The 26,873-nt window shown below is 45.1% G+C and overlaps 1 protein-coding gene and 1 pseudogene across 2 annotated transcripts; both read left to right on the forward strand.

Annotated features, from left to right (window-relative positions):
• Nucleotides 1–1,896: 1,896 nt before the first annotated feature.
• LOC311590932 (olfactory receptor 2A1/2A42-like) lies at nucleotides 1,897–2,862 on the forward strand (the record flags this gene model as incomplete). The annotated part of the gene is made up of 1 exon (XM_084770225.1): nucleotides 1,897–2,862. One exon carries the CDS (start codon nucleotides 1,897–1,899, stop codon nucleotides 2,860–2,862), a length of 966 nt encoding a protein of 321 aa, XP_084626351.1.
• A 17,814-nt stretch (nucleotides 2,863–20,676) lies between these two features.
• On the forward strand, nucleotides 20,677–21,616 carry LOC311590933 (olfactory receptor 10A7-like; annotated as a pseudogene). Its single transcript has one exon. The product of its transcript is annotated as an olfactory receptor 10A7-like (transcript).
• The last annotated feature ends 5,257 nt before the right edge of the window (nucleotides 21,617–26,873 follow it).

Consider the following 26,873-nt stretch of genomic DNA (forward strand, 5'->3'; position numbering starts at 1 on the left):
TATATAATTTATTTATTTATTTATTTTATCTTCTGTTCATTGGTGTTTTGCCTGCATGTGTCTGTGTGAGGGACTCAGATCCCCTAGAACCCGTAGTTCCTGACAGGTGTGAGCTGCCACGTGGGTGCTGGGAATCGAACCCAGGTCCTCTAGAAGAGCAGCCAGTGCTCTTGACCCCTGAGCCATCATCACTCCAGCCCCAAGTTCAATATATTTTGAGCTAAAGGACTGGATGGCAAATGGTGAGGAGTTAGGGTTAGGGTTAGGGTTAGGGTTAGGGTTAGGGTTAGGGTTAGGGTTAGGGTTAGGGTTAGGGTTAGCGTTAGGGTTAGGGGTTAGGGTTAGGGTTAGGGTTAGGTTAGGGTTAGGGTTAGGGTTAGGGTTAGGGTTAGGGTTAGGGTTAGGGTTAGGGTTAGGGTTGGGTCGGAGTTAGATAAGGGTCAGAGTTGAGGTCCCTGGGGTCTTACAAGGACTTAGACAGAGCCAGCCTGCATGACGCTGGATGTGGGTCTTGGTGTCAAATGCTGATGTAGTGCTTACGGTGGGGGCACTGAGAGGAAATGGAAGAGAATGGGCGGGGAAGTAGAAAGGGAGACAGTGGGGAGAGGGGAGGAAGGGGGATGATGAAGAAGATGAAGCGAGAGGAGAGAAGAGAGAAGGATAAAGAAGGAGAAATGGAGGGCAGGGATTGGAAGGAGAGAGGGGAGGATGAAGGGTGGAGTGAGGGAGGAGGGAGAGAGAGAGGGAGGAGGGAGAGCGAGAAGGAAGAGAGAGGTAGGCAGAGGAGAGGGGAGGGGCGTGAAAGAAGAGAGGAAGAGGAGGGAAGGGGGAGAGGAGAGACAGAAGAGGAAGGAGAAAAGGAGCAGAGAAAGATTCTTTTGCAAAATGATATGGAAACATTTATTTTAATCAATTAACTTGTCATTGTCATCATCATCATCTTCGGAGAGAGAGAGACAGAGAGAGACAGACAAAGAGAGAGAGAGAGAGAGAGAGAGAGAGAGAGAGAGAGAGAGAGAGAGAGAGAAAGCATCATCATCTTCAGTGTGTGTGTGTGTGTGTGTGTGTGTAATGTGGAGGTAGGGGTTGGTTCTTATCTTCCATCTTGTTTGTTTCAAGAATTATATTCAGGTCCTTAAGCTTTTGCCCAAAACCCTTATTTTAAGAGGAAAAAAAAACCCTCAGATTAAAAAAACTGCCTTCACCAGCTGAGGACAATACAGGCGGTAAACTTCAAACCCCTACCCAGATCTAGCCAATGGACAGGACATTCTCCACAGTTGAGTGGAGAGTGGGGTATGACTTTCACACATACTCTGGTGCCTCATATTTGACCACGTCCCCTGAATGGGGAGACCTGGTGGCACTCAGAGGAAGGATAGCAGGCTACCAAGAAGAGACTTGATACCCTATGAGCATATACAGGGGGAGGATATCCCCCTCAGTCACAGTCATAGGGGAGGGGAGTAAGGGGAAAAAGAGAGGGAGGGAGGAATGGGAGGATACAAGGGAGGGGATAACCATTGAGATGTAATATGAATAAATTAACAAAATAAAAAAAATAAAACAAGACATTTTTTCAGTTTATGTAGTATTAGAATGTGGCTAACATTTTCAACATATTTTTAATAAAAGAAAATGTCTGAGGAAAAAAACTGCCTTCAGTATAATATAGTCTGTGAGTGGCAGAGATAGAAACAGTAAGCAAGTGATTGTAAACAGAAAGGAGTGGGGGGGGGTAAGCAAGGCATAACTCAGAGTTGGGGAGGACAAAGGAGGAGTGAGGACGGAGAGTGCTGGGGAGAGAGACTAAGGAAGGGAGGAGCTGAGTCCTCCATCCCCTTCACCCCAGCCCAGAGGGGCTGCAGAGACCCTGCCATTGTCTTTGTCTCCAGGATGGATCCCGGGACCCTCAATGATTCAAGAACCTCAGAGTTCCTGCTGCTGGGGCTGTGGGCCCCACCTTCCTTGCGTCCCCTGCTGTGGGCCTCACTCCTCTTGGCTTACCTAGCCACGGTGTTGGGCAATGGTGCCCTAGTAGGACTGATAACCCTGGACAGACGACTGCATCGGCCCATGTACCGTCTGCTTACCCACCTGGCCCTGCTGGACACAGCCTATGTGAGCACCACGCTGCCGCAGGCACTGGTACACATGGCTATACGCCGTGCACGCCTCTCCCTGGCGCGCTGTGGCGCGCAGCTGTACGTGGGCATCTCCCTGGGCAGCTGCGAGGCCATCCTCTTGGCTGCGATGGCTCTGGACCGCTGCCTGGCTGTGTGCAGACCCCTGCATTATGCGACCCTGGTGACCGCACCTCGCTGCGCAGCGCTGGCTGGAGCATCCTGGACACTGGGCTTTGTATTGTCTGTGCCTAACGCGGTGGCTGCACTGCGGCTTCCCTTCTGTCCCGGGAGGCCGGCGGTGGACCATTTCTTCTGCGAGCTGCCTGCGGTGCTGAGGACAGCGTGTGCGGATACCGCAGCCAACTTCCGGCTGATCTATGGCCTGGGCGTGCCCATCCTCCTGGTACCCTTGGTCCTTATCCTAGCCTCCTACGCTTGGATTCTGGCTGCGGTGCGCAAGTTGCCTTCGGCTGGGAGTCGCAGCAAGGCCCTGTCTACCTGCAGCTCACACTTGGCGGTGGTGGGGCTCTTCTATGGCACGGTGAGTGCCATGTACCTGCGGCCCCAGGCCTCTCGTGCCCTCCCCTCTAGACACCATAAACTGGTGGCCGTTTTCTACCTGGTGGTCACACCTGTCCTCAATCCACTCATCTATAGCCTTCGAAACCGCGAGGTTCACATGGCAGCCCGCTATGCTCTGGCCCGGCTGCGGGGGACGCGCACTGTGTTGCGCTAAGCCACTTACTTGTGAGGGGGCACAGAACTTTCTGTCAGTTCTGGTCCATTCAAAATCTGTTGGGGCATCCTTTTACTTAATTTAGTTTTTGAGTGAGAATCTCAGTAGGTAGCCCCAGCTAACTTGGAACTCATTATATAGACTAGTCTGGACTCGAACTCACAGAGATCCACTTGCCTCTGTCTCCTGAGTGCTGGAATTAAATGGGTATGCCACTATGCAGGGATTTCTTTGAAGAAAAAAAATTTTTTAAAATTGACCTTTTGATAATGATCACATTCCATGCCCCACTCTTTCCCCTAACTTTTCCCAGATGCACCCCCAACCACTCTCCAACTTAAAACAAAAACAAAAGACAAACACCTCTTGGAGTTCAGTTTGTGTTTCCCAGATACTCATGGGTATGGGGCCGTTTAACAGAGCATGGTTTACCTACCAGTGCATGCCAGGCAAGCACTCTACCAGCTGAGCCACATTCCCAGTCCCCGCTGGAACTTTTAAATAAAGAATTAGATGATAAATCCTTTCAGGGTTGCCATGGCAACTTCAGTTCTGTCACTGTGGAGAGAGAGAGAGAGAGAGAGAGAGGAGAGGGGAGAAGCTTGATGCTGCATCCAGAAAAATATCAGTGGACACTGGTGTCTGGGTATTACATAACATCTGAGTATCACAACGTCTGTAGGGAGGATACTCAGAGGGGCAGGAGGGGGGAAAGGGAAGAGGGCAAGCGATGTAAGCAATGTAATTTTATTTTAAGTAAAAATGCACGAAAATTGAAAAATAAAGGTATTTATTTTATACATGCATGTGTGTGTGTGTGTGTGTGTGTGTGTGTGTGTGTGTGTGCGTGCTGGAATGTACCATGTGCATGCAGTGTTCAAGAAAGCCCAGATGATTGTGAGCAAGCAATGTAATTCTATTTTAAGTAAAAATGTATGAAAATTGAAAAATAAAGGTATTTATTTTATCCATGCGTGTATGTGTGCCCGAATGCATGCATGTGTACCATGTGCATGCAGTGTCCATGGAAGCCCAGAGGATTGTGAGCACCATGTAGGTGACGGGGATTCCAACCTGGGTCCCTCTGCAAGAACAGTCAGTGCCCTTAACTGCTGAGCCATCTCAGAGTCCAGGGAGAGGCATATCTCCTGGAACTGGAGGTGCAGACTGCTGTGAGCTGATAGACGTGGGTGCTGAGAACTGGACTTGGTGTATGCTCAATTTTCTCAACCAATATATTTTATTAACAACTTAGTGACCGAGCATACATCACTTATAACCAAACAATAGGAAATGAGGATTAATGGACACAATAACAAAACAGTAAGGATATCTGTTCCAAGGAATGATTCTCCTGGCATAATCAGCAGGATTTCTTCTGCTGGAACCTGGAGTAACCAGAACCCAGAACCTCAGCAGGAGCCGGAGTCCCAAAGCCTTCCCTCGAGCGGTTCTCTCGAAGAGCGTCTCAGAGTGCAGCGATAAACAGCCAAAACTATCCCAAGTCTCCAAAAAGCCCCGCCTCCAGTTCTGGGCTCATTTATATATCTCCTCTCAGAGTCTGTTCACGGGATCTTTTCAGCTGGCAACAATTAAGCTCCCATATGAGGTGGTTGGTCTTCTAGTGGATTAACCTCACCTGTTCTCTCACAAGACCGTTCCAATCCCGCACTTGGGATCCTAAAAAACAGGTTTATCTCTCCTTCAACTTAGGTCCTCTGGAAGGGCACTACACTTAACCTGCTATTAACTGCTGAGCCACCTCTCCAGATACCACTTTTACTTTTGTAAAAGAAAAATAGATATACTTCTTACGCCTGTCACAGCCTCAGTTTTTGATCTTGTGCCCCACTTTCTCCAGATCTAAAGTCCACATCACGGTTGAAAAAACAAAACAAAACAAAACAAAAACAAAAAACAAAAAACAAAAACCAAAAACGTTTACTGGGGTAAGCCAGTAGAAATGGATCAAATCAAAGCGGTCAATAAACTTTGGTATGTATTCTCTGTTTTCACCAACTTTCCGCTGCTACAGCAAATTCTTAAGACAATCCGATTATAATGAGAAAAGGCTGTTTTGTTTTGGCTCATCGCTTTAGAGGCTCCATCAATTTGGGTGAGGAAACAAATGACGGGGATGCAGGAATATATCCCTCTGTCATTCTATGGGTATACCGGGAGTGCCCGCGGGTACACTGGGAGTGCTCGCGGGTACACTGGGAGTGCTCGCGGGTGCACTGGGGGTGCTCGCGGGTGCACTGGGAGTGCTCGCGGGTGCACTGGGAGTGCTCGCGGGTGCACTGGGGGTGCTCGCGAGTACATTGGGAGTGCTCGCAAAATGAGGCGTAGCAGGTCCTGGGACTCATCTCTTTCAATAGGAAGAACTAGGGGGTGTTTTTTAAGGTGATGTGCTAATCACTTACAAGCAGGGTTTATTTTGTTCATCACACACAGGACACAGAAGCAGGGAATATTTTTTTTGTGTGTGTGTGTGCTCAGTTTAGAGAGGAAAGCATGTGTTGGGTAGTTTTGAGGGTTTGATTTGAATTTCTTTTTTAAAAACATGTATATATGTGTGTCTGTAAGTGTATGTGCATATGCATTTAGGTAGCTGAGGAGGCTGAAAGAGGGCGTCAGATCTTGCAGGCGTTTGTGGGATACGCGATGCTGGTGCGGGGAACTGAGTCAGGTCTTCTGCAAGAACAGCACTCTCTCTTAACTACTGAGCCATCTCTTTTGACCCATTATTCTTTTAAAGATGTTTGCATTAGATATTGCTTCATAATTAGCTAATTAATTAACAAACCAACATTAATTAGCTAATTAATTAATTACTTTGTGTGGAGTTCAGAGAGCATCTTGCGGGAGTGGTTTTTCTCCTTCTACCTCATGAAGATTATACTGTGTCATCAGGCGTGGCTGCTGGTGTCTTTACTCAAGGGACAATGTCACCAGTCCCCTATATTCTTCATACAAACAAGCATCTGTGGATATTTTAAAATGACTTTATTTCGGAATTTTAGTTTGAGTGTTATATCTAAAAATAGTAGGCCAGTTCTCTCTCTCTCTCTCTCTCTCTCTCTCTCTCTCTCTCTCTCTCTCTCTCTCTCTCTCTGTGTGTGTGTGTATGTGTGTGCAGTTTTTGGGTTCTTTCACCAAAAAGATATGAAAGCTTTGAGAGGATGAAATGATTGAAAAGACAGTGACATGATGGCAGCCAAGCACATAGGTCTTAGAATGCTGTCTGTAGTGCGTGTAGCTTTCTATTTTCTCATCTTTCATTAAACAGGGGTATAAGAACACAAGGAATAACACATGAGACAAATACGACATTACATTTACGTATATAACTTGTCACAGTACCATTCTACAAATATTTAAAGTTTATTCTTTGACAATTTCATGCGTGTATATATAATACCTTATCATACTCACCTTCATTCTCCTTTGAAGTATTCTTTTTTTGTAACCCATGGAGTCTGGTGAGTGCTGCTTGATGGAACGTCAGCTGGTCTTCTGCATGTGACCACAGTTGCAATGAGTTCATGGGTGCAATGGCCATGCCTCGTCCAGAAAAGAGTGTTTCACTACATTGCTCCAAGGCCTCAACATCTGCCTCTTAAATTCTTTCTGGCTTTTCTTTTCTTTCCTGTTTCTTTTTTACATTGCTTTCTATAAAAGATTTATTCATATTACATCTCAATTGTTAGCCCATCCCTTGTATCCTCCCATTCCTCCCTCCCTCCTGCTTCCCCCCTACTCCCCTCCCCTATGTCTGCGACTGAGGGGGACCTCCTCCCCCTGTATATGCTCATAGGGTATCAAATACAAAGTAGCAGGTTACCTCATTGCATTATCATATATACTTAGATTGGTTTGTAGTGGATGTAAACATGGTTTTTGTTTTGATCCCAGGTGTGAGCTGTGAAACAGACTTGTGTGAGGGTGTAAGATGCTTGCCCACTAGAAGGGGAACTGCCTCATGCCGGGGCATGGTCTTTGCCGGTTGACAAGCATCCTGTATGGACTATGGGAGAGTATAAATAGTCCAAATAACAAAGATCAATCACTTTTGCATCGCTTCCCATCGCTTCGCTGTTGAAGGCTCCACTTTCAGATGCTCCTATAGAGAAACACTCCAGAAAAGAACACTTTGAGGTTCCAGCTGCTGTGTGGTTGCAGCAGCTTTGGCTTCTGGTTTTGTTGTTTAACAGGTCTTCCGGGATCCTAACGACCAAGAGTGGCATCAGCCCAAGGAACTGAGTCTAAAAAGTGCTGCTTCCATTGTCTTTTCTCTGTCTAGGGTAGGTGCGTTGGAAGGGAGGTAAATGCATTAAAGGACCCCGAGTAAAGTAAGATTTTAAAAGGTCAAAGCCCACGTTGGTCGCTTGCTTTGTACTTCTGTTCTCTGTCTCCCTGTGCCCACTTGTCTCTTCTTTAACCCCCCTCCTTCCACTTTCATGTCACAGGTGTTCTAATACCCCCCCATCCTATGCCTTCAAACTGCCTTCTCCTTCTTCTTCTTCTTCTTCTTCTTCTTCTTCTTCTTCTTCTTCTTCTTCTTCTTCTTCTTCTTCTTCTTTTTCTTCTCCTTCTCCTTCTCCTTCTTCTTCTTCCTTCTTCTTCTTCTTCTTCTTCTTCTTCTTCTTCTTCTTCCTTCTTCTTCTTCCTTCTTCTTCTTTCTTCTTCTTCTTCTTCTTCTTCTTCTTCTTCTTCTTCTTCTTCTCCTTCTTCTTCTTCTTCTCCTTCTTCTTCTCCTCCTTCTCCTCCTCCTCATCCTCCTCCTTCTTCTTTTGCCTTTTTCTTCTTATGGGCTCATTTCCAGTTTCTTCTTTCCCTGGCTGTCCTAGAACTCATTCTCTAGGTCAGGCTGGCCTCAGACTCACAGATACCTGCCTCCCAAGTGCTGGCATAAAAGGTATGTACCACCACTGCCCAGGCATTTCTAGTTTCTTGGGCCTGGGCTTCTATGGGGTGCTGGGTAGGCCAGGTTTCAGCGTCACAGACAAGGAGCGCAGGACAGGCTGCATTGGGGCCAAGCACAGGGTCAGCAAAGAGGAGGCCATGCGCTGGCCTCCTCTTCCAGCAGAAGTACGATGGGATCATCCTTCCTGGCAAGTAAATTTTATCCAAATGGCCAATTAAATTTCTCAGAAATGCAAAAAAAAAAAAAAAGAAACAAGAAACTGGGATCAACATGTCATTTTAATGTATGCATGATTGCATGTATGTGCACGTATGCACATGAATGTGAAGGCGTGAATGCCTTGCGTGCACATGCAGAGGACAGAGTGAGACGTCAGGTGGCTTCCTCTATTCTGGTCTGCCCTATAGTCTTGAGACGGGGGCCTCTCATTGAGTAGCAACATTGCTTTTTTTTGGTTAGACTTTCCAGGTGGTCAACAAGGTCAAGAAGAAATCTACTTATTTCCAAACTCCCAGTGCCAACACACAGCCACGCCTTGTCCTCAAAATGCCGAGGTTACCGGCATTAAGAACCATGCTTCACTCTTTGCATGGGTGCTGGGGATTCGAAATCAAATCCCTACGCTTGCTGAGCATTGGCTCTTACCCACTGAGCCAGCTCAGCCCCTTGTTTCATAGTAAACTAAAATAAATTTTGTTTCTTAATAAGCTAAAGAATAAGGTTTATAAAAACGAAAGGAAAACAAATGTCAAATGAACCTGCCTGTGACATTCATACCCACTGTAGCTGATGGCTAATGTTCTTGCTTCCTACAATTAGGCCCTCTGAGTGCTTTTTTTTTTTTTTTTTTTGGTTTTTCGAGACAGGGTTTCTCTGTGTAGCCTTGGCTGTCCTGGACTCACTTTGTAGACCAGGCTGGCCTCAAACTCACAGCGATCCGCCTGCCTCTGCCTCCCAAGTGCTGGGATTAAAGGCATGCACCACCACACATGGCCTTGAGTGCTTATTTTTTACCAGATAGAAGTATGACATGCACACACAAGCAAGCACACGACTCAAACATAGAGTGTAATACATTAGCACACACCGTACACAGACATGAATACTTGAACTGGGCTAAGGGGCACATGAGGAAACCCCATCAGACATTTCAGTGTGTCCTTCCACATAATTTACCATCTTTCTGAAGCCAAAGGCTTTCTTTATATGACTGTGATTAGTTCTGACTTTTTCAAAGCCTATTTTAAACTATTTATTTATTTATTGTGTGTGCATGGTATGTGGTGTGTGTGTGTGTGAGAGAGACAGAGACAGAGACAGAGAGAGAAACACACAGACCCACAGACAGACAGACAGACAGACAGACACACACACACACACACACACACACACACACACACAGAAAGACAGAGACAGAGAGACAGAGAGAGACACACACAGAGAGAAGGTGCAGTGTGGAGGTCAGAATACAACCTGAAGGAGTCTGTTCTCTCTTTCCACCATGTGAATCTTTGAGATTGAACTCAGGTTGCCATCCTATAACAGGGCCCCAGACCTTAGCACAACTGACTCCATGATGGAGATGCCATGTAGGCTGTGAAACTCAATGCGTAGACAGCACCACCCGCCAAAAATGGAAACAAAGGTTTAATCCATCAAAGTCCATATAGTTCTGGGAAAGTCTCAACATGTACTAACCTTGCTTTTCAGCTTCTGTAGCTCTGCTTCTGGCTAACTGTTCTTGTTATCTGAAGTATGTCCACCCAGAATATGGTTTTTGTGCTTAAAACCTCACCCTGAAAAAAGGCTCAGTGCTACACTGGGATCCAAAACTCCCAGTGTAGTCGAAGGCCGGCTAATGAAGACTTTCTATTGGCTTAAACCCACATCTCTGGTGACCACCACATAACAATTCTTGGCATCCGTGAGCCATCTCTCCAGCCTGAGTTTTAAGCTTCACAATAAGAGAAGAATGATGAAAATTAATAGGCACTATCCAAGGCATGGTGGTGAGTGCCGTAATCTCAGTACCCAGGAAACCGAGGCAGGAGGATCCTGAGTTCCTAGGTTACACAATGAGTTGGTTCAAGGCCAGTCTGGTACAGAATAGTGAGACTTTGCCTCAAACAACTAATGATTACCTATCACTGAAAGGCAATGTTAGAAGAGTGAGAAAAGACAGTGGATAGTGAGTGGGTGAGGATTCTGGGACAGCGCAGAAGAACCAAAATGCTAGTCAGTAAGATGTGTACAACTACACCCAAAAGGTAAAGGCAACGAAAATCCAGTAACTGTTTGGCAAGAGACTCTACCAGGCATTTATTAAGTGTTTATCAATCAATGGGTCTGTCGAAGCTGGGATACGTCAGGAAGCAAGGCAAGCTCAGTTCCATTCAGCTCATCTTTCCAGTGAGCCAATAGCTAGTGAACAGTAAATCGCTTTCCTGGAGGTTGTTTACATCATTGGTAGACCAGTACTCCAGGAATTGACAGCGATCTATATGCCTTATATCTATTGTTTGAAGAGTAAGCAAATACAGGATAAGAAGGGCAGCTCGATGGCTTCTTACAATGCCAAGCACAGAGGTGTCATACAATCCAGTTTCAACCCTTAGTAGCCACCCAAGACAGGCAAGGGCATGAGCCTACACACAAACCTGTGCATGCTATCTACGTCAGTGTTACAATACCCCAACCACGTGGGAACTACTCAGAAGTCTGTCTGCCAGGGCTGTGGTCATAACTCACTGGATAGAGTGCCTGCCTAGAATCCACCAGGGAAAGGGCTGAGGAGTGTAGCTCAAGTGGTGCAGGGCTTGCCCCTCCACTGAGGGTCTGGGGGCCACACATCAGTGGCAGAGCACTTGCCTAGAACCCACTAATTAGTTGTTGGGAGTATTGGTTAGTATTAAGAGCATTTACCCAGAAGCCACCCGTGAGAATCTTGGGGCATGACTTATTGGAATAATGGGTGCCTGTAATTTACCAGTGAGGGGTTGAAGTTATAGTTCAGTGATAGAGCATCCATCTAAAACCTCCATTTGAGGTGCTGAGGCATAGTTGACCATTAGGAATGTTTGCTTAGTATGCTTGGCTTAGCATGCACAATAGTGTGGGTTCAATCCCTGCCACCAACTAAAGAACAGATGAAGTACACACACACACACACACACACACACACACACACACACACACACACACACTCATGATGGGATGCTATGATCAATATTAAAATAATAAAAAAAGAAAGGTTGGCATGGGATACAACACTGATGAACCATGAAAATATTTTGCTAAGGGGCAAAGGGGGTGTAGTATGTGAGCCAATTTACATGAAATAGTCCTAAATGGTGTGTCCACAGAGACTGAAAACAGATAAGTTACTTACTAGAGGTTTGTGGGGGAGGGGAAAGGAGGCGGGGAAACTACTCAGTAATCAGATGATGTCTTTGGGGAGTGGTAAGCTATTGATGATGGATCCACATCCTTATATAAATTGGGTGAGTTGCATGGTATATGAACTGTGTCTCAAAGAACCTGTTAAAATTATGATATTGACAACCTAGTGAATATTGTTGAGTACTGTGTTCCCACTTGCCCCAGGTACTGCTCTATGCACTTTCAAAAGATTGGCTAGACGTGATGGCTCATTCTCAAAGAACGTGCACCGTTCTTCCTGAAGATCTGAGTTTGAGTTCCAGCATCTGCAGCAGGTCCCTCACAGCAGCCTGTAATTCAGGGTATCCAATGCCTCTATAACCTCTATGAGCACCTGCACTACACCCCAAATTAAAAGTAGAATAAAACATTAAAAAAACAACCAACCAGTTGAGTAAGGTCTCCAGCCCTATAAAATCTGTTCTACATGAATCTCATTTCATAGGAAGGCAAACGGAAGTGATTTTATTAGTATCACATGGCAAGAGAATGGTGGTACCAGTATCCAAAACCACATGGACCTGACAGAACCTGCCCCTATTAAGCTCTGTGCTTTCAGCCCACAGGTAAAGTCTTTCATAGAATGAAGAGCTGCTTTTGATTTCCCACTGGGGTCTGTGGAAACCTTCCTAATTTATCTTCTTCATTCACTCACCAGCTGAGGCTAGAAATGTGTACCATGGGCTTCCTATACCAAAACCGTAACCCCCTCTCAGTTTCCCTGCCATAGCTAGGAGCCATTGGGATGTAGAGAGGTGTGTCACGAGATGGTAAGACACGGAGACGGACGGGTGGGCAGGGGAAATCTTCAGAGGCATTACAGGCCAGTGAGGGGAGTGCGGATTTCTGTGTGCAGAGAGAGAGACAAACGCAATCCAGTAGGTCAGAAGGGAAAACCAGGAGGAGGGAATTATGGTGAGACTTACAGTCTCTGGGGCAAGCAGGGGCTCCAGGCTCTCTGCCTCCCTCTGTCTTCACATAGAGGCACAGAACACATAATAAACACAATTCTCAGAGGGGAGAGTCTTCAGGGCTCTCATTTTCTGTCCAGAGCCAAACACTGAAACCTTTGGTTTCTGAATTTCTAGTCAGCCCCAGGAGCTCCTGGATCAGGGGATTAGCCTTGCTACAACTCAGCTCCAGATAGACAGAGAAGCGGAAGGTGAGATGGTTCTCCACGGAGGGCGAGGGGTCAGGCTGAAGGGAAGAACAAACGTGGCGCTGTGTTTGACTGAGATATGCGGTAATGATCAGTGGGAGAAGGACATCACTGGGGTTTCAGATTCCATTCCTTGGTGGTGATGGAGGTGGGTGATCATGGCGATGAAGATGTCTGCTGAGGCAGCTGTTGCTGCTGATGCTGGTGGCGGTGGTGGTGATGGTTGGATTATTGTGCTGAAGAAGAAGAAGAAGAAGAAGAAGAAGAAGAAGAAGAAGAAGAAGAAGAAGAAGAAGAAGATGATGATGATGAAGATACAGATTATGGTAGCATGGTGGTGATGGTGATTAATGGTGATGATACGATGATGTCGGTGGTGATGACAGACAAGGATTATAATGATGTGGTTGGTGACGATGATGAGATAATGATGGTGGTGATAAAAATGATACTGACGACCATGCTGACAATGGCAGTGGTTACTGCTGGTGATCCTGAGGTCTCCATGGTGCCGACAGAGATAACAGTGGTGGTCGTGATGATGGAGTGACGTCGAGAGTGATGGAGCGCTCTGTTGATGACGCTGGTGATAATGAAGGTGATGATTGCATATTGCTGTGAAAGGTTTTGAATACTAAGACCCAGTTAGTCCTCACTGGGCGTTTTAGAAGCAGGCACCATTGTTCTCATCCATTTTCAGATGAGGGGACGGAGAAGTCGAGCCATTCTCACAGCTAGTAAATGGCTGAGCGTGGGTTCAAGCTTCTATCCTACTCGCTGGGACACCTGGGGTGCACTCACTCAGTGACGAACTTTTCTTTTCCCTCTTGTTCCGAACCCCAGGTACATTATGACCTTACATTCACATGTGGGGAAAGAGTACCAATTAAGGTAAAAGTCAAGGATCTCAGCCCTTTGTTTTGGGTTGTATATTCCTCAATATTTGATTGCACCCTCCAGCTCTAGTTGCAGTTTCCTGTAGGAGGCTCTAAGTATTTGCTTAGAGGAATCGCTTGTCAGGGCACAGCCTTTTAACATCTAGATATGAGCATCCAGGGACCTTAAAGTTCTGGTGATGCAGGGATGTAATCTTGGACCTTGGCAACCTGAGTCAGGGGATCTCCGTTACTCGGAGGCCAGTCTGAGCAACATTGTGACATCCAGACCAGCTTTAGCTACATAGTGACACCCAACATTAAGGAAAAAAATAAAAGTTCTTGTATTCTTGGCTTTCACATTACAACATAGGGTGGAGTGGAGTTCAAAGGGATGCTGGAAACAGTTCTAATCCTTAATCTATGCCATGATCATATCTTAAAATGCTCTACTTCATTAAAAGAATGCTGGTCAGGACTTGCTAAATGTATTTTCTGGCTCAGTAATGGACCAGAAACTTAACCCCAGAAGATACTGCTTTGAGATAAAGGAAGATTCTCTCTGGGCAATGGAGAATTTAAGGGAGATCATAAGCTTTGATTCCAGTAAAAGATTTCATCTGACAAAAAGCAAAACAAAATAAAACACCCCACAATGATTAAAATCCATTCCTCATCTACATCCTCAGACTGGGATGGCCCACGATTAAAGCTCTCCAAGAACCTAGTCCCAGATTACAAGGCAAATTCCATAGAGTGTGGATGAAATTAAATAAAATAAAAAGATGTTGTATTCTTGGCTTGCACGTTATTAACATAGGGTAAAGTGGAGCTCAGAAGGATGCTAGAAACAGTTCTAATACTTGGTTCCTTTTGTCTTTACAGCAACTCTTTTTGCCTCTTTTTCTTTTATTGAAAATACATTTTTTTACACACAATTTCCCTTTCCCAACTCTTCCCAGGCTCCCTCTCATCCGAATCTATACCTTTCTGTCTCTTCTTAGAAAACAAATAGGAATCTAAAGAATAATCATAAAATAAAGTAACAAAGAAACAGATAAGAATAGGACAAAACAAACAGAAGAAGAAGAGCCAAAGGGCATGGACACACACACACACCAACCACACACACACACTCACACACATAAACACAAACACTCATACACACACACACACACACACACCAACCACACACACACACTCACACACATAAACACAAACACACACACACACACACACACACACACACACACACAAGAATTCAATAAAACCACAAAGCCAGAAGCCATAATACACGCACAAAGGACCTGATAAAAATAAATAAACAAACCCTAACAAAACATTATGAAACAAAGAATTTCCAAAGATGCCACTGAGTTTGTTTTGTGTTGGTCATCGACTGCTGGGCCTGTCCCTTAAGAGTGGTTTGTTTACAGTAATTCTTTTAATGAAACTTGGATTTTAAAATTACGGTTATTTATGTGTGTATGTGTTTGAGGTGTGTGTGTGTGTGTGTGTGTGTGTGTGTCTTGGTCAGGGGCTCAACTTCTAGCTTCTCCCTTTTTACCGTGTGGATTCCAGAGAGCAAACTCAAAATTTTCAGGCTTGGTGGCAAGCACCTTTACCCACTGAGCCATCCTGCCAGTCCGCACTTGCAACTTAAAAAGACAAATTAAAAATTCCGTAACTATTACTTTCAACCAGCGATCCTCGTCTTTGAGCGGACTCTCTGCCACTGTCTTAGGGCGTATCCTTCCCTACATCGATGGTACATTTCTCCCTGTACATGTGGCCCCGGAAGAAACACAAGATAATTCTGGGGCGTGCTCTGCCTTGCTGAGTAGTTTCATGTCACCTTGACACAAGCTAAAGTCATCTGAGAGGAGAGAACCTCACTCAAAGAAATACCCCCATAAGTCCACTTTGTAGGCGAGCCTGGAAGGCGTTTTTAAAATTAACGATTGATGGGGGAGGGCCCAAGCCACTGTGGGTGGTGACATCCCTGGGCCAGTGGTTCTGGGTTCTATAAGAAAGCAGGCTGAGCAAGCCAATAAGCAACACCTTCCCATGGCCTCTGTGTCAGCTCCCACCTCCAGGTTCCCACCTGGCTTGAGTTCCTGTCCTGACTTCCTTTAGTGATGGGCTACAATACAGAAGCCTAAGTGAAATAAACCCTTTCCTCTGCGAGGTGCTTTCGTTATGAGGCTTCATCAGAGCAATAGTAACCCAAACTTTTTATTCTGCAGATTGTGTTTTGGGGCACACTATTTCCTTAACATTGTCCGTGTCCATTCTCCACAGTTATTGTGGAGGCTGGGGACTGACTCTGACATGAACTCTGGTGCCCCATATTTGACCACTCCCCCTTGGTGGGGAGGCCTGGTAGCACTCAGAGAAAGGATAAGCAAGTTACCAAGATGAGACTTTGAAAGACCCCCGAAGGAGGACCCTCACTCAAGCCTCGGGATGGCGCGCACCCAAAGACACACAAACGACCGTCTTGCTGTAAACACATGAGGCAGTTTATTGGCGGAGCTCCGGGTCGACACGTATCTCACGCAGGAGACAGAGGGGTCGACCCAGAAGTCCAGGGGTTTGGGGTTTATATGGGCAAGGGTCGGGGGGAGCGGGAAGTTTTGGCGCGGCCACACACAATTGGTTGTTTCAAACATTTGAACATCAGCAAATTGCGTAGGCAGATCTGGGGTAAGCTCAGACTTAATCATATGGGAACAGTCCTTGGTTCCTGTTTTTCTTGAAACCCGAGGGTAGATGTTTTATCTGAGCTGACAACACATCTGGTTAAACTCAAACCTGGAACATTGTGTGCGGGCCTCAAAGAGGATTAAGCAAACACCATAAAATTGGATGAGGGGTCTTGGCTCATTACTCACTTGATCATGTCTGGTACCTGCTTCTCTCAGGAATTTGTCCTTGTGTATCCTCCCTATCTTTTATGGCCAGCCGGTGCCTGGAACACTCAGTAGGCCTTTGTCTCCTATCTCCACATTCTTTGTGACTTATCATCTGGGACCTTGGGCTAGCATACCTGTCGACCTGCACTTATGAGTTAGAGAGCTCTGCTGTTCTGGTTGCTTTAATGCTAATTAAAAATTTTCCCTTTCAACTTGATTGCCTATGACCATATAGTCAGGGAGGAGGGAGGTCCCCCTCGGTCATAGACCTAGGGGAGGGGGAATAGTTTGAAAGCAGGAGGGAGGGAGGAATGGGAAGATACGAGTGATGGGATAACAATTGAAATGTAATCTGAATAAATTAATTTTAAAAAAAAGAAAAATAATATTGTCCATGTCATTGTACTCTCCTCTTTTCCTCCCCATCCTTTCCCATCCAAGCACCTCCCCATCCATTCCATCTCGTCCCATTCCACGTTTTATATTTTGAGACACAGGCTGGCCTTGAACTCATTATGTAGTTGAAGATGGCCTTGGATTCCTGATATTCCTGCCTCTGTCTCCCAAGTGCTAGGACACCACAGCTAGGACTACCATGGCCAATAGGCTGTCTCTCTCTCAGTGTGTGTGTGTGTGTGTGTGTGTGTGTGTGTGTGTGTGTGTGTGTGGTACATAGGTGCAGGTGGAGGCCAGATGTCATTTTCAGGTGTCTTCCAGTATGATTTTCCTTACTTTTCAGCCAAGGGTCTTTCACTGAACTTGGACCTCACCATTTCTGCTAGACTATCTGGTCAATGATCCTCTTGTCTCTACCCTTCCTTCCAGCGCTGAGGTTATGAGCATTCACTGTCATATCTGTCTTGGGATGGGACTCAAGACTTCATACTTATGCAGCAAGTATTTTACCCAGAGTTATCTCCTCAGCCTTCTGATCTCCTTTAAAGATCACCGTGGCTGATCTTTGGAGTTTTAAACATGGTGCTACCCGAATAAATAGTACTGTTCTCTGCAGTCCTCCAGGTGAGGGAAATCCTGTTATCACAACTTCACAGGTGAGAAAGGTGGATTAGGAGAGGTTACTTTGTCATATATGTGGCAGGGAGGAATTTTTCTATCACTCCAGGACAATTATTATTATTATTATTATTATTATTATTTTAAAAGATTGATTCATTTATTATGTATTTATACAATATTCTGCCCAAATGTACACCTGCACACAGGCAGAGGGCACCAGATTTCATTACAGATGGTTGTGAGCCACCATGTGGTTTGCTGGGGATTGAACTCAGGACCTTCGGAAGAACAGACAGTGTTCTTAACCTCTGAGCCATCTCTCCAGCTCTCCGACACCCATTATTAATCGAGTTTCCTCTGCCCTGCAGCACTTCTTTCTTGTGTTTTTAACTTGCTGGGTGAGCCTTTCCTGCCTGCTGGTGTTTTTCTTTTCAAGTTGCAGCTCATAATTAGTAGACCTTAGGATCAGCTGGCTTCAGAGTTTTACAGCCTCTGTGCTGCTGACGACTGACTAGACTCAATCTGCTTTGGTGAAGGGAGATGTCACCCTGCATGCTTCCAGGGATTTAAGAAATGTCCTTTTCTTTATTCACTGGGTGTGTCTTTCTTGCTTATTTTTGGTCTGCTGTTGTCTTAGAAATCTTCATGCATTCTGTTTTAAATTCACTTTACAACCTGATCGAAGCCCCGCCCCTCCCTCCTCTCCTCTCAGTAACACCCTCACGTCCCCTCCTCACATTCTCCTTCTAAGGGGAGACCCCCCATGGGTACCGACCTTTCGTGGAAATATATTAAGTCTCAGCACATTGTCCAGCAGCTGTCGGAAGTCTTAACTCTATTTATTTATTTATTTATTTATTCTTGTTACATCTCAATGGTTATCCCATCCCTTGTATCTTCCCATTCTTCCCTCCCTCCCATTTTCCCCTTACTCCCCTCCCCTATGACTGTTCCTGAGGGGGATTACCTCCCCCTGTATATGATCATAGGGTATCAAGTCTCTTCTTGGTAACCTGCTGTCCTTCTTCTGAGTGCCACCAGGTCTCCCCCTCCAGGGGACATGGCTAAATATGAGGCACCAGAGTACGTGAGAAAGTCATATCCCACTCTCCACTCAACTGAGGAGAATGTTCTGCCCATTGTCTAGATCTGGGTAGGGGTTTAAAGTTTATCACCTGTATTGTCCTTGGCTGGTGCCTTAGTTTGAGCGGGACCCCTGGGCCCAAATCTGCCTATCATAATGTTCTACTTGTAGGTTTCTAGGACCCTCTGGATCCTTCTACTTTGCTATTCTCCCATGCTTCTCTCATCTAAAGTCCCAATAGGATGTCCTCCCCTCTGTCCCAGTTTCCTGGTAAGTGAAGGCTTTCGTGGGACATGCCCCACTTGATTTTTGACAAAGAAGCCAAATCCATTCAATGGAAAAAGGATAGCATCTTCAACAAATGGTGCTGGTCTAACTGGATGTCTATGTGTAAAAAAATGCAACTGGACCCATATTTGTCACCTTGCACAAAACTCAAATCCAAGTGGATTAAAGACCTCAACATAAAACCAGAGACACTAAGTCACTTAGAAGAAAAAGTGGGGAAGAGCCTGGAACACATTGGCACAGGAGACAACTTCCTGAACAGAACACCAACAGCCCAGGCCTTAATGTCAACAATTAATGAATGGGACCTCATGAGGCTGAAAAGCTTCTGTAAGGCAGGAGACACTGCCAACAGAACAAAGCAAGAGCCTACAGACTGGGAAAAGATCTTCACCAACCCTACATCTGACAAAGGTCTAATATCCAAAATATATAAAGAACTCAAGAAATTAAACACCACCAAACCAAATAACCCAATTGAGAAATGGGGCTTGGAACTAAACAGAGAATTCTCAACAGAGGAATATCAAATGGCTGAGAAACACTTAAAGAAATGCTCAACCTCCTTAGTCATCAGGGAAATACAAATCAAAACAACTCTGAGATTCCATCTTACACCCATCAGAATGGCTAAGATCAAAAATTCAAGTGACACCACATGCTGGGGAGGATGTGGGGAGAGAGGAACACTCCCTCATTGCTGGTGGGAATGCAAACTGGTACAACCACTTTGGAAATCTATCTGGTGCTATCTCAGAAAACTGAGAATAGGGCTTCCTCAAGACCCAGCTATTCCACTCCTTGGAATATACCCAGAAGATGCTCCAGCACACAGCAAGAAAATTTGCTCAACCATGTTCATAGCATCTTATTCATAATAGCCAGAACATGGAAACAGCCTAAGTGTCCCTCAGTAGAAGAATGGATAAGGAAACTGTGGTACATATACACTATGGAATACTATTCAGCTATTAAAAACAAGGAATTCCCGAAATTTGTGGACAAATGGATTGAGCTAGAAATGATCATAATGAGTGAGTTAACTCAGAAGCAGAAAGACTCAAATGGTATATACTCACTTATATCTGCATATTAGCCCAAGGAAGTCTTAACTGTTTAAGAAAAGGAATTCCTTTCTCTTTTGATGAGTCCTTCTTTTTTTCAAGTTTAATTTGTTCTTTGGCAATTTCATATATATTTGACATACGTCATATAAATTTATGTATATATACTTTTATTACATGTCACATATCAATATAAATACGTATAATTTTGATTATATAGCATATATATCAATACAAATATCTGTCATCTATTTATCTATCAACTATCATCTATCAATTATCTATCTATCAATCATCTATCTATCTATCTATCTATCTATCATCTATCTATCTATCTATACTTTTGGTTACTCTCCCTTTACCCTCTCTTCTTTCCATGCCCCATTTTCTCATAAATCCATTTCCTGCATTTACATCTTTCCGTTCTGTCGTGGTTTTACAACACACTAAGTTTAACCAAGGCTGCTGTCTGTGTGGCAAAGGTTGTGAAGTGAGAAGGAACTATCAGGGACCACAGATGAAAAGGTTCTGGAAACCAGGGCAAGTGAGCTAGAAGTGCGGACAGATGAGGATGGAGAGCTAGCCAAGAACCATCTCACAGGCATGGTGGCACATGGCTTTAACCCCAGAATTTAGGAGGCAGAGGCAGGAGGACAGCCTGCTTTTCATAGTGAGTTTAGGACAGACAGGGGTACTGAAGATGAAACCATCTAAAAAAAAACTCACAAAGGCCTTTATAAAACCCAAAAACTGTGGTACAACCAACCAGGAAAAGGGGAGTTGGACGAGAGAACCTCAAGAGCAAAGGCAGCCTAGGTCAGCAGATGAGGCAATTTTCCTTCATCCCACACCTGCTGGGAATTTTAAGACGGCTTCTTTGGCCATGGTGAGGGAGTAGACTTGATTTACCTTTGGTTAAGCACCCCCCTTGGAGACGTGAAGGGTGGGATTCACAGGCTACAATTCTCACTTCATCTTCTTTTCCCTCTGGTACTCCTACAGGGTTACTCCCTGGTCCTGAGGGCTGTCTCGGTTCATGCTGGGCCCATGCTACCCTCTTGGGCCACGCTGCCATGGGCCAATCAGAGCCGCGCACACGAGCTGGAGTTTATGCTGCTGGGTTTCGCACACGCGCCTTCGCTCTTCCTGGCCGCCTTCCTGCTCACATTGCTAGGCAACGCGCTCATTGTTGTCCTCACCAGCCTGGACCCAGGCCTGCGCGCACCCATGTACTTCTTCCTGCGCCAGGTGGCACTGGTGGAGATCTGCTTCTCTCTGGACGTAGCACCCCGTCTGCTGGTGACGCTGCTGCAGCCTGGATACCGGGTGTCCCCCACAAGCTGCGCCCTGCAGCTGCTTCTTGTGCTGTCCTGTGTCACATCTGAGTGCTTCCTCCTCACGGTCATGGCCTGGGACCGCTTCTTGGCCATTTGCAGACCACTGCGCTATGGTGCCATCATGAACTGGAGGCTGTGCCACCTGCTGGCCACCAGCTGATGGCTAGCAGGAGCCCCAGTGTCACTGTTCTTGACCATCTGGCTCTTCAGTTTCCCCTTCTGCGGGCCGCATGGCATCCGACACTACATCTGTGACATAGCGCCTCTGCTGAGCCTGGTGTGTGCAGACACCAGAGTCTTCGAGGCCAATGTGTTCGTGGCCACTGTCCTCGTCATCATGGTTTCCTTCTGTCTTATAACCACATCCTATATCATGATTCTGGCTGCTGTCCTTCGGATGTCATCAGCCTCTGGGCGCCACAAGGCCCTGTCCACCTGTGCCTCCCACCTCATCGTGGTAATTCTGTTTTATGGCACCACGGGGGTCATCCACTTGTGCCCCAAGGCCAGCTATTCTCCTGAAAGCAAGCAAGTGTTGTCCCTGTCATACACCATGGTGACCCCCCCCCCCCATGCTCAACCCCCTCATCTACAGCCTGCGGAACAAGGAGGTCAAGTCTGCCCTAGGTCGTGTCTTTATTCAGAGATGAGCTACTTTCATCCCCCTGACCTCTGTATGACATCAGTTACCCAACACTCTGGTGATCATCTGTACTCTATTAGTCTTGAGGACCCCAGTGCACAAGTAAGTCAAACTTTTTCTAAGAGATTCTGTTGCCAGGACGGTCCTGCGAGGATGTGTGGATGACGTCATAACTCTCTACTGGGCCCTTGAATACCACTGAAATTTCGACTTGCTCAGTGTATTGAGTATGTAGCATTCCGTTTCTTCACTGACATAGCAACTGGACTGGCATTCAAATGCATTGGGATAACATCTTTTCTTAACTAGCGGGAATCGCCTGCTAATAGCAAAGAAAAAGCAATTTTAGCAAAGAAGGGGAAAAAAAGTCAAATTTTAATCTCCTATAAATTAGGGTATGTGGTGATTTGAGTATGGAAATTTCCCCCACAGGCGCATGCGTTTAAACACTTGGTCCCTGGATGGCTGTGCTGTCTTAGAAGGAAATAGAACCTTTAGGAAGTGGCGCCTGGCTGGAGGAAGTGGGCTGCTTCCTGTTTGTTCTGTGACTGCTGATGTAATGCTTCACCCTCCTGATGCCGTGCTTATCTGGCCATGAGGAACTGAACCCTCAACTGGCGAGCCAACCAGCCATTAAAACCACTTGTTACTCTTGCAGAGGGCCGGGGTTCAATGCTTAGCACCCACCTCTGGGGGCTCACTGCCTGTAACTCCAGCTCTGTGGGACCTGACACCCTCTCCCGGCCTTCGCGGGTACTGCATACACACATGGTGCTCATAAATGCTCTTAGGCCTGCGGACATACACATAAAATAAAAAGGGTAAATATCAAACAACAGCAAAACTGGGAGCCATAGTAAGCAGCTCTCCCTCTTTAAGTTGCTTTTTGTTAGATATTATTCATGGCAATAAGACAGTAATTAACACATGGCCATGAGGATATCTCGTCTGAAGTAAAAAAAAAAAAATCCAAACACAAAAATTTTATTTTCCAACAAAAATGAGATAAAAATCATGCTTCAAAAGATCAAAATGAGCTATAGTTATGCATTTGACATTACGTCATGTCCCATTAAGAGGCCATGTGTATCAGGCATGTGGTGGTGCACGCTTTTACAAAGCAAGTCCGGGACAGCCAAGGTTTATTTGGCAGGTCACAATCTATCACTGAGGAAAGTCCGGGCAGGAACTCTAGGCAGGAACCTAGAGGCAGAACTGCTCCTGCTCCTATTTTTCTTATACAGCTCAGACATACCTGCCTAGGGATGGTGTCACCCACAGTGGGATGGGCCATCATTGATTCTACACAGCCATAACCGTCGGCCTGATACAGAGAATTCCTCAACATGCTCCCTCTTCCCAGGTAATTCTACAGTATGTCAATGGACAATGAAAAAAGTAACTAGCATGTTCACTGTTGAGAACTTCAAAATATTTTTTTGTAGTTCTGAGGTCTTCTTCCAGATTGTCAAGAAGGAAGTCAGCATTGGTGCAGTGATCTAGGACAGCTAGGGGTTGAAGATACGTAGGAGTTTCACAACAAACCCTTTTGTGCTGTTTTGAACCATGGACACGTCTATCTTCTACGATGCTTTCCATCCTGTAAAGTGGAAACCCTAAACCCGCAGAACTGCTACTCCTCAGGCCACCTCGCCCGTGCTTTGGGTAGCCCGTACAAGAGGAATCATCCAGCATCCGTCTTTCGTGACTGCTCATTTTGCTCACTGTGACGTCAAAGCCCAGCCTTGTAAATAACACGTACAGGAATCTCTTTCCTTTTAGTGGCCAAATAATAATCAACGATATGGACTTACCACATTTTCTTCATCCAACTTCTGTCCACAGATTCTGTGTCAAACTGGCATGGGTGCACAACTGCCTTTTTGGGGTCCCCGATTTGAGTTATTTTGTGGCTTAGCATTCTCTTTGATCGATGTTGTGTGTTACCCACTGATTTCAGATGCATTCAAATTGCAAGTCTATAGGGCTGGGCCTAAACCTAGCCGAAGCCAATAGATAAAAGACTGTCTCCATTTCTCATTTGGGTTATTTGATTTGGTGGGGTTTAATTTTTTTTGAGTTCTTTATATATTTTCGATATTAGACCTTTGTCAGATGAAGGGTTGGTGAAGGTCTTTTACCAGTCTGTAAGCTGTCGCTGTGTTTTGTTGACAGTGTCTCCTGCCTCACAGAAGCTTCTCAGCCTCCTGAGGTTCCATTTATTAATTGTTGACCTTAAGGCCTGGGCTGTTGGTGCTCTGTTCAGGAAGTTGTCTCCTGTGCCAATGTGTTCCAGGTTCTTCTCCACTTTTTCTTCTAAGCAATTTAGTGTCCCTGGTTTTATGTTGAGGTCTTTAATCCACTTGGACTTGAGTTTTGTGCATGGCGACAAATATGGGTCTAATTGCATTTTTCTACATGTAGACATCCAGTTAGACCAGCACCATTTGTTGAAGATGCTATCCTTTTTCCATTGAATAGATTTGGCTTCTTTGTCAAAAATCAAGTGACTATATGTGTGTGGATTCATTTCTGGGTCTTTGATTCAATTCCACTGATCAACCAGCCTATTACTGTGCCAGTACCATGCTGTTTTGATTACTATTGCTCCTTAGTACAGCTTGAGATTGGGTATGGAGATTCCTCCTGAGGATGAGTGGAGAGTGGGGACTGACTTTCACATGAATTCTGGTGCCCCATATTTGACCACGTCCCCTTGATGGGGAGGCCTGGTGGCACTCAGAGGAAGGACAGCAGGCTACAAAGAAGAGACTTGATACCCTATGAGCATACACAGGTGGAGGAGGTCCCCCTCAGTCACAGTCATAGGGGAGAGAAGTAGGGGGAAATCAGGAGGAAGGGAGGAATGGGAGGATACAAGGGATGGGATAACAATTGAGATGTAATATGAATGAATTAATAAAAAATACAAAAACCGACTATCTCCAAGTACCTAATGGTCTCTAGTGAGAGGAATTATGATTTTATCTAAAAAAAAAACACCCTCATTATCAAAGATCAAAGAAATACCTCATTGTAAGACAAACTTCAGATAAATGAACTTAACTACAGAGCGAGGGGTTTGAGGGTGACTTGGGAGGTAAAGGCAGGAGGATCAGGAGTTTCAAGGTCATTCTCAGCCACACGTAAATTTCAAAGCCAACCTGGGCTGCATGAGACCCTGTCTCGAAGACAACAAATTATCCTGCTTACATCAATACTAGCTTGTGAAAAAACATTTCTCCTATGTGTTCTTTGTATTAAAATTAATTGAAATCCTTCTGTTTTACTAGTTGTCTTAGCTGCTGTTGCTCTATTGCTGTGAGGAGACGCTATGACCACGGCAACTCTTATAAAAGAAGGCCTTTAACTGGAGCCTGACGTACAATTTCAAAGGCTCAGTCCATCGTCGTCATGGTAACATGATGGCACTCATAGCATTGGAGCAGTAGCTGAGAGCCACATCCCGATCTGCAGGTCAAGAGAAGAAGATAGAGAGTGTAGGCCTGTCATGGGCTTTTGAAATCTTAAAGCTCTCCCGCCCCCACCACCAGTGACACACCACATTTCCTCCAATAAGGTCACACCTCCAAATCCTTCTAATCTTTTCAAATAGTGCCATTTCTGGATGACTAAGCATTCAAATATCTGAGCCTCTGGCAGACACTCTTATCAAACCACCACACTAGTTGAGGGTTTGTTGTGGTTTTTCTAGCCATCTAAAAAAAAAAAATAAATGCTATTGGCAGGATGTGATGTCAGATGCTTTTAATCCTCACACACAGAAAGCAGAGGCAGGGGGATGTCTGTGAGTTTGAAAGTTAATCCTGAGTCATACAGTGAGACCTCGTCTTAAAAATAAATAAGCTATCAAATTTGTTGGTGGAAGATTTAACTCATTTATTTGTTTACTTTTCTAGACAGGGCTTCTCCATATAGCCCAGGCTATCCTGGAACTCACAAGGTAGTCCGAGACGTCCTTCAACTCACATCTGTCTGGCTTCTGCTTCTTGAATGCTAGGATTACAATTGTGTACTATTACCTCTGGCTGGCCAGAGGTCAACATCAGTTGTCCTCCTCTGTCACTCTCCACAACTGTATTTTTTTGTTACCGTTACAGAACCTGGAGCTCATGGTCTGATGCTTTCGGATCATGAGCAATATACCACGTACCTGTTGGCAGGTACTGTAAAGTTTTTACCTAGATTTTTTTTTTCTGATGCGTTCTCTTAAGAACGATGAATGAGATATGAAAACACTCTTAATAAATCTTACTTTGCAGACTGAATACGGGTGTCTTTTCCAATTCTGTGTATTGAGTCTCTAATTCTAAATAGGATGCTATTTGGAAGTGAGCCGTTGGGAGATTATTAACATTAAGTTAAACCATAAGGTTGAGGCCCTTAAGATGGCATTAGTGCCCCTATAAAGGGTGTAGGGACTGAAAAGAGCATTATATCTCCCAAGAGCACATCAGAAAACTAGAAGCCAAGCTTTCGCATGGCAATGAATCTGCCATCACCTTGATCTTCAACTTTCAGCCTCCAGAAAAAGAGAACAGACGTTGTTTAAACCACCAACCCTATGACATTTGTTCTGTACTTTGCACAAACCAAAGTAACCCATTAGAGAGGATATTGTAATGTGCTACGAGCTCCTAGGACATTGTGCTATTATGCATCTCCTTGGGCTTGGAACTAAGCACTGGACCTACTACAAAAGTATAGTAGTGGATGAAGAAGAGAGAAGCAAAAGAAAGAAGAGAACACAGAAGGGAGGGGGAGAACTGATCTCTGTAAGTAGTCTTCTGGCCTCCATGTGTGTACTATGGTATGCCCACAAACCCCCAAATAAAATACATGTAATAAAAGCCATAAAATGTAAATGTAAAAAAATTTAATATTTTTCATATTTAAAACAGTCAGACGAGGAGTGTTTTATGGCTTGGCACAGCACTTTTCTAGAATGTCTGCTGCCCTCCATTTGACCTCCAGGACCACACTCCAAACAAATAATTAAAGCACACAGAAATAAAAAGGAGGTAGGTATTGCAGATGATAAAGATTACTGATAGTCTCTGTGAGTGATTCAGGGGTCAGGAATGACTTGTAATTTTTCAGGAGGAGGGTCTGTGAGATGGTGCTCCAGGCAGAACCATCAGAACAAGATATGATAACAAAGTGAGTAAGGACACCAGGATATTCGCCCTGCGCAGGGCATCTGGAGATATTCAGAATCATAGCCAAAGAGGCAGAAAGTATTT

This window comes from Acomys minous (assembly GCF_964271855.1).
Source record: "Acomys minous genome assembly, chromosome: 20".
In the NCBI taxonomy this organism is placed as follows: domain Eukaryota; kingdom Metazoa; phylum Chordata; class Mammalia; order Rodentia; family Muridae; genus Acomys; species Acomys minous.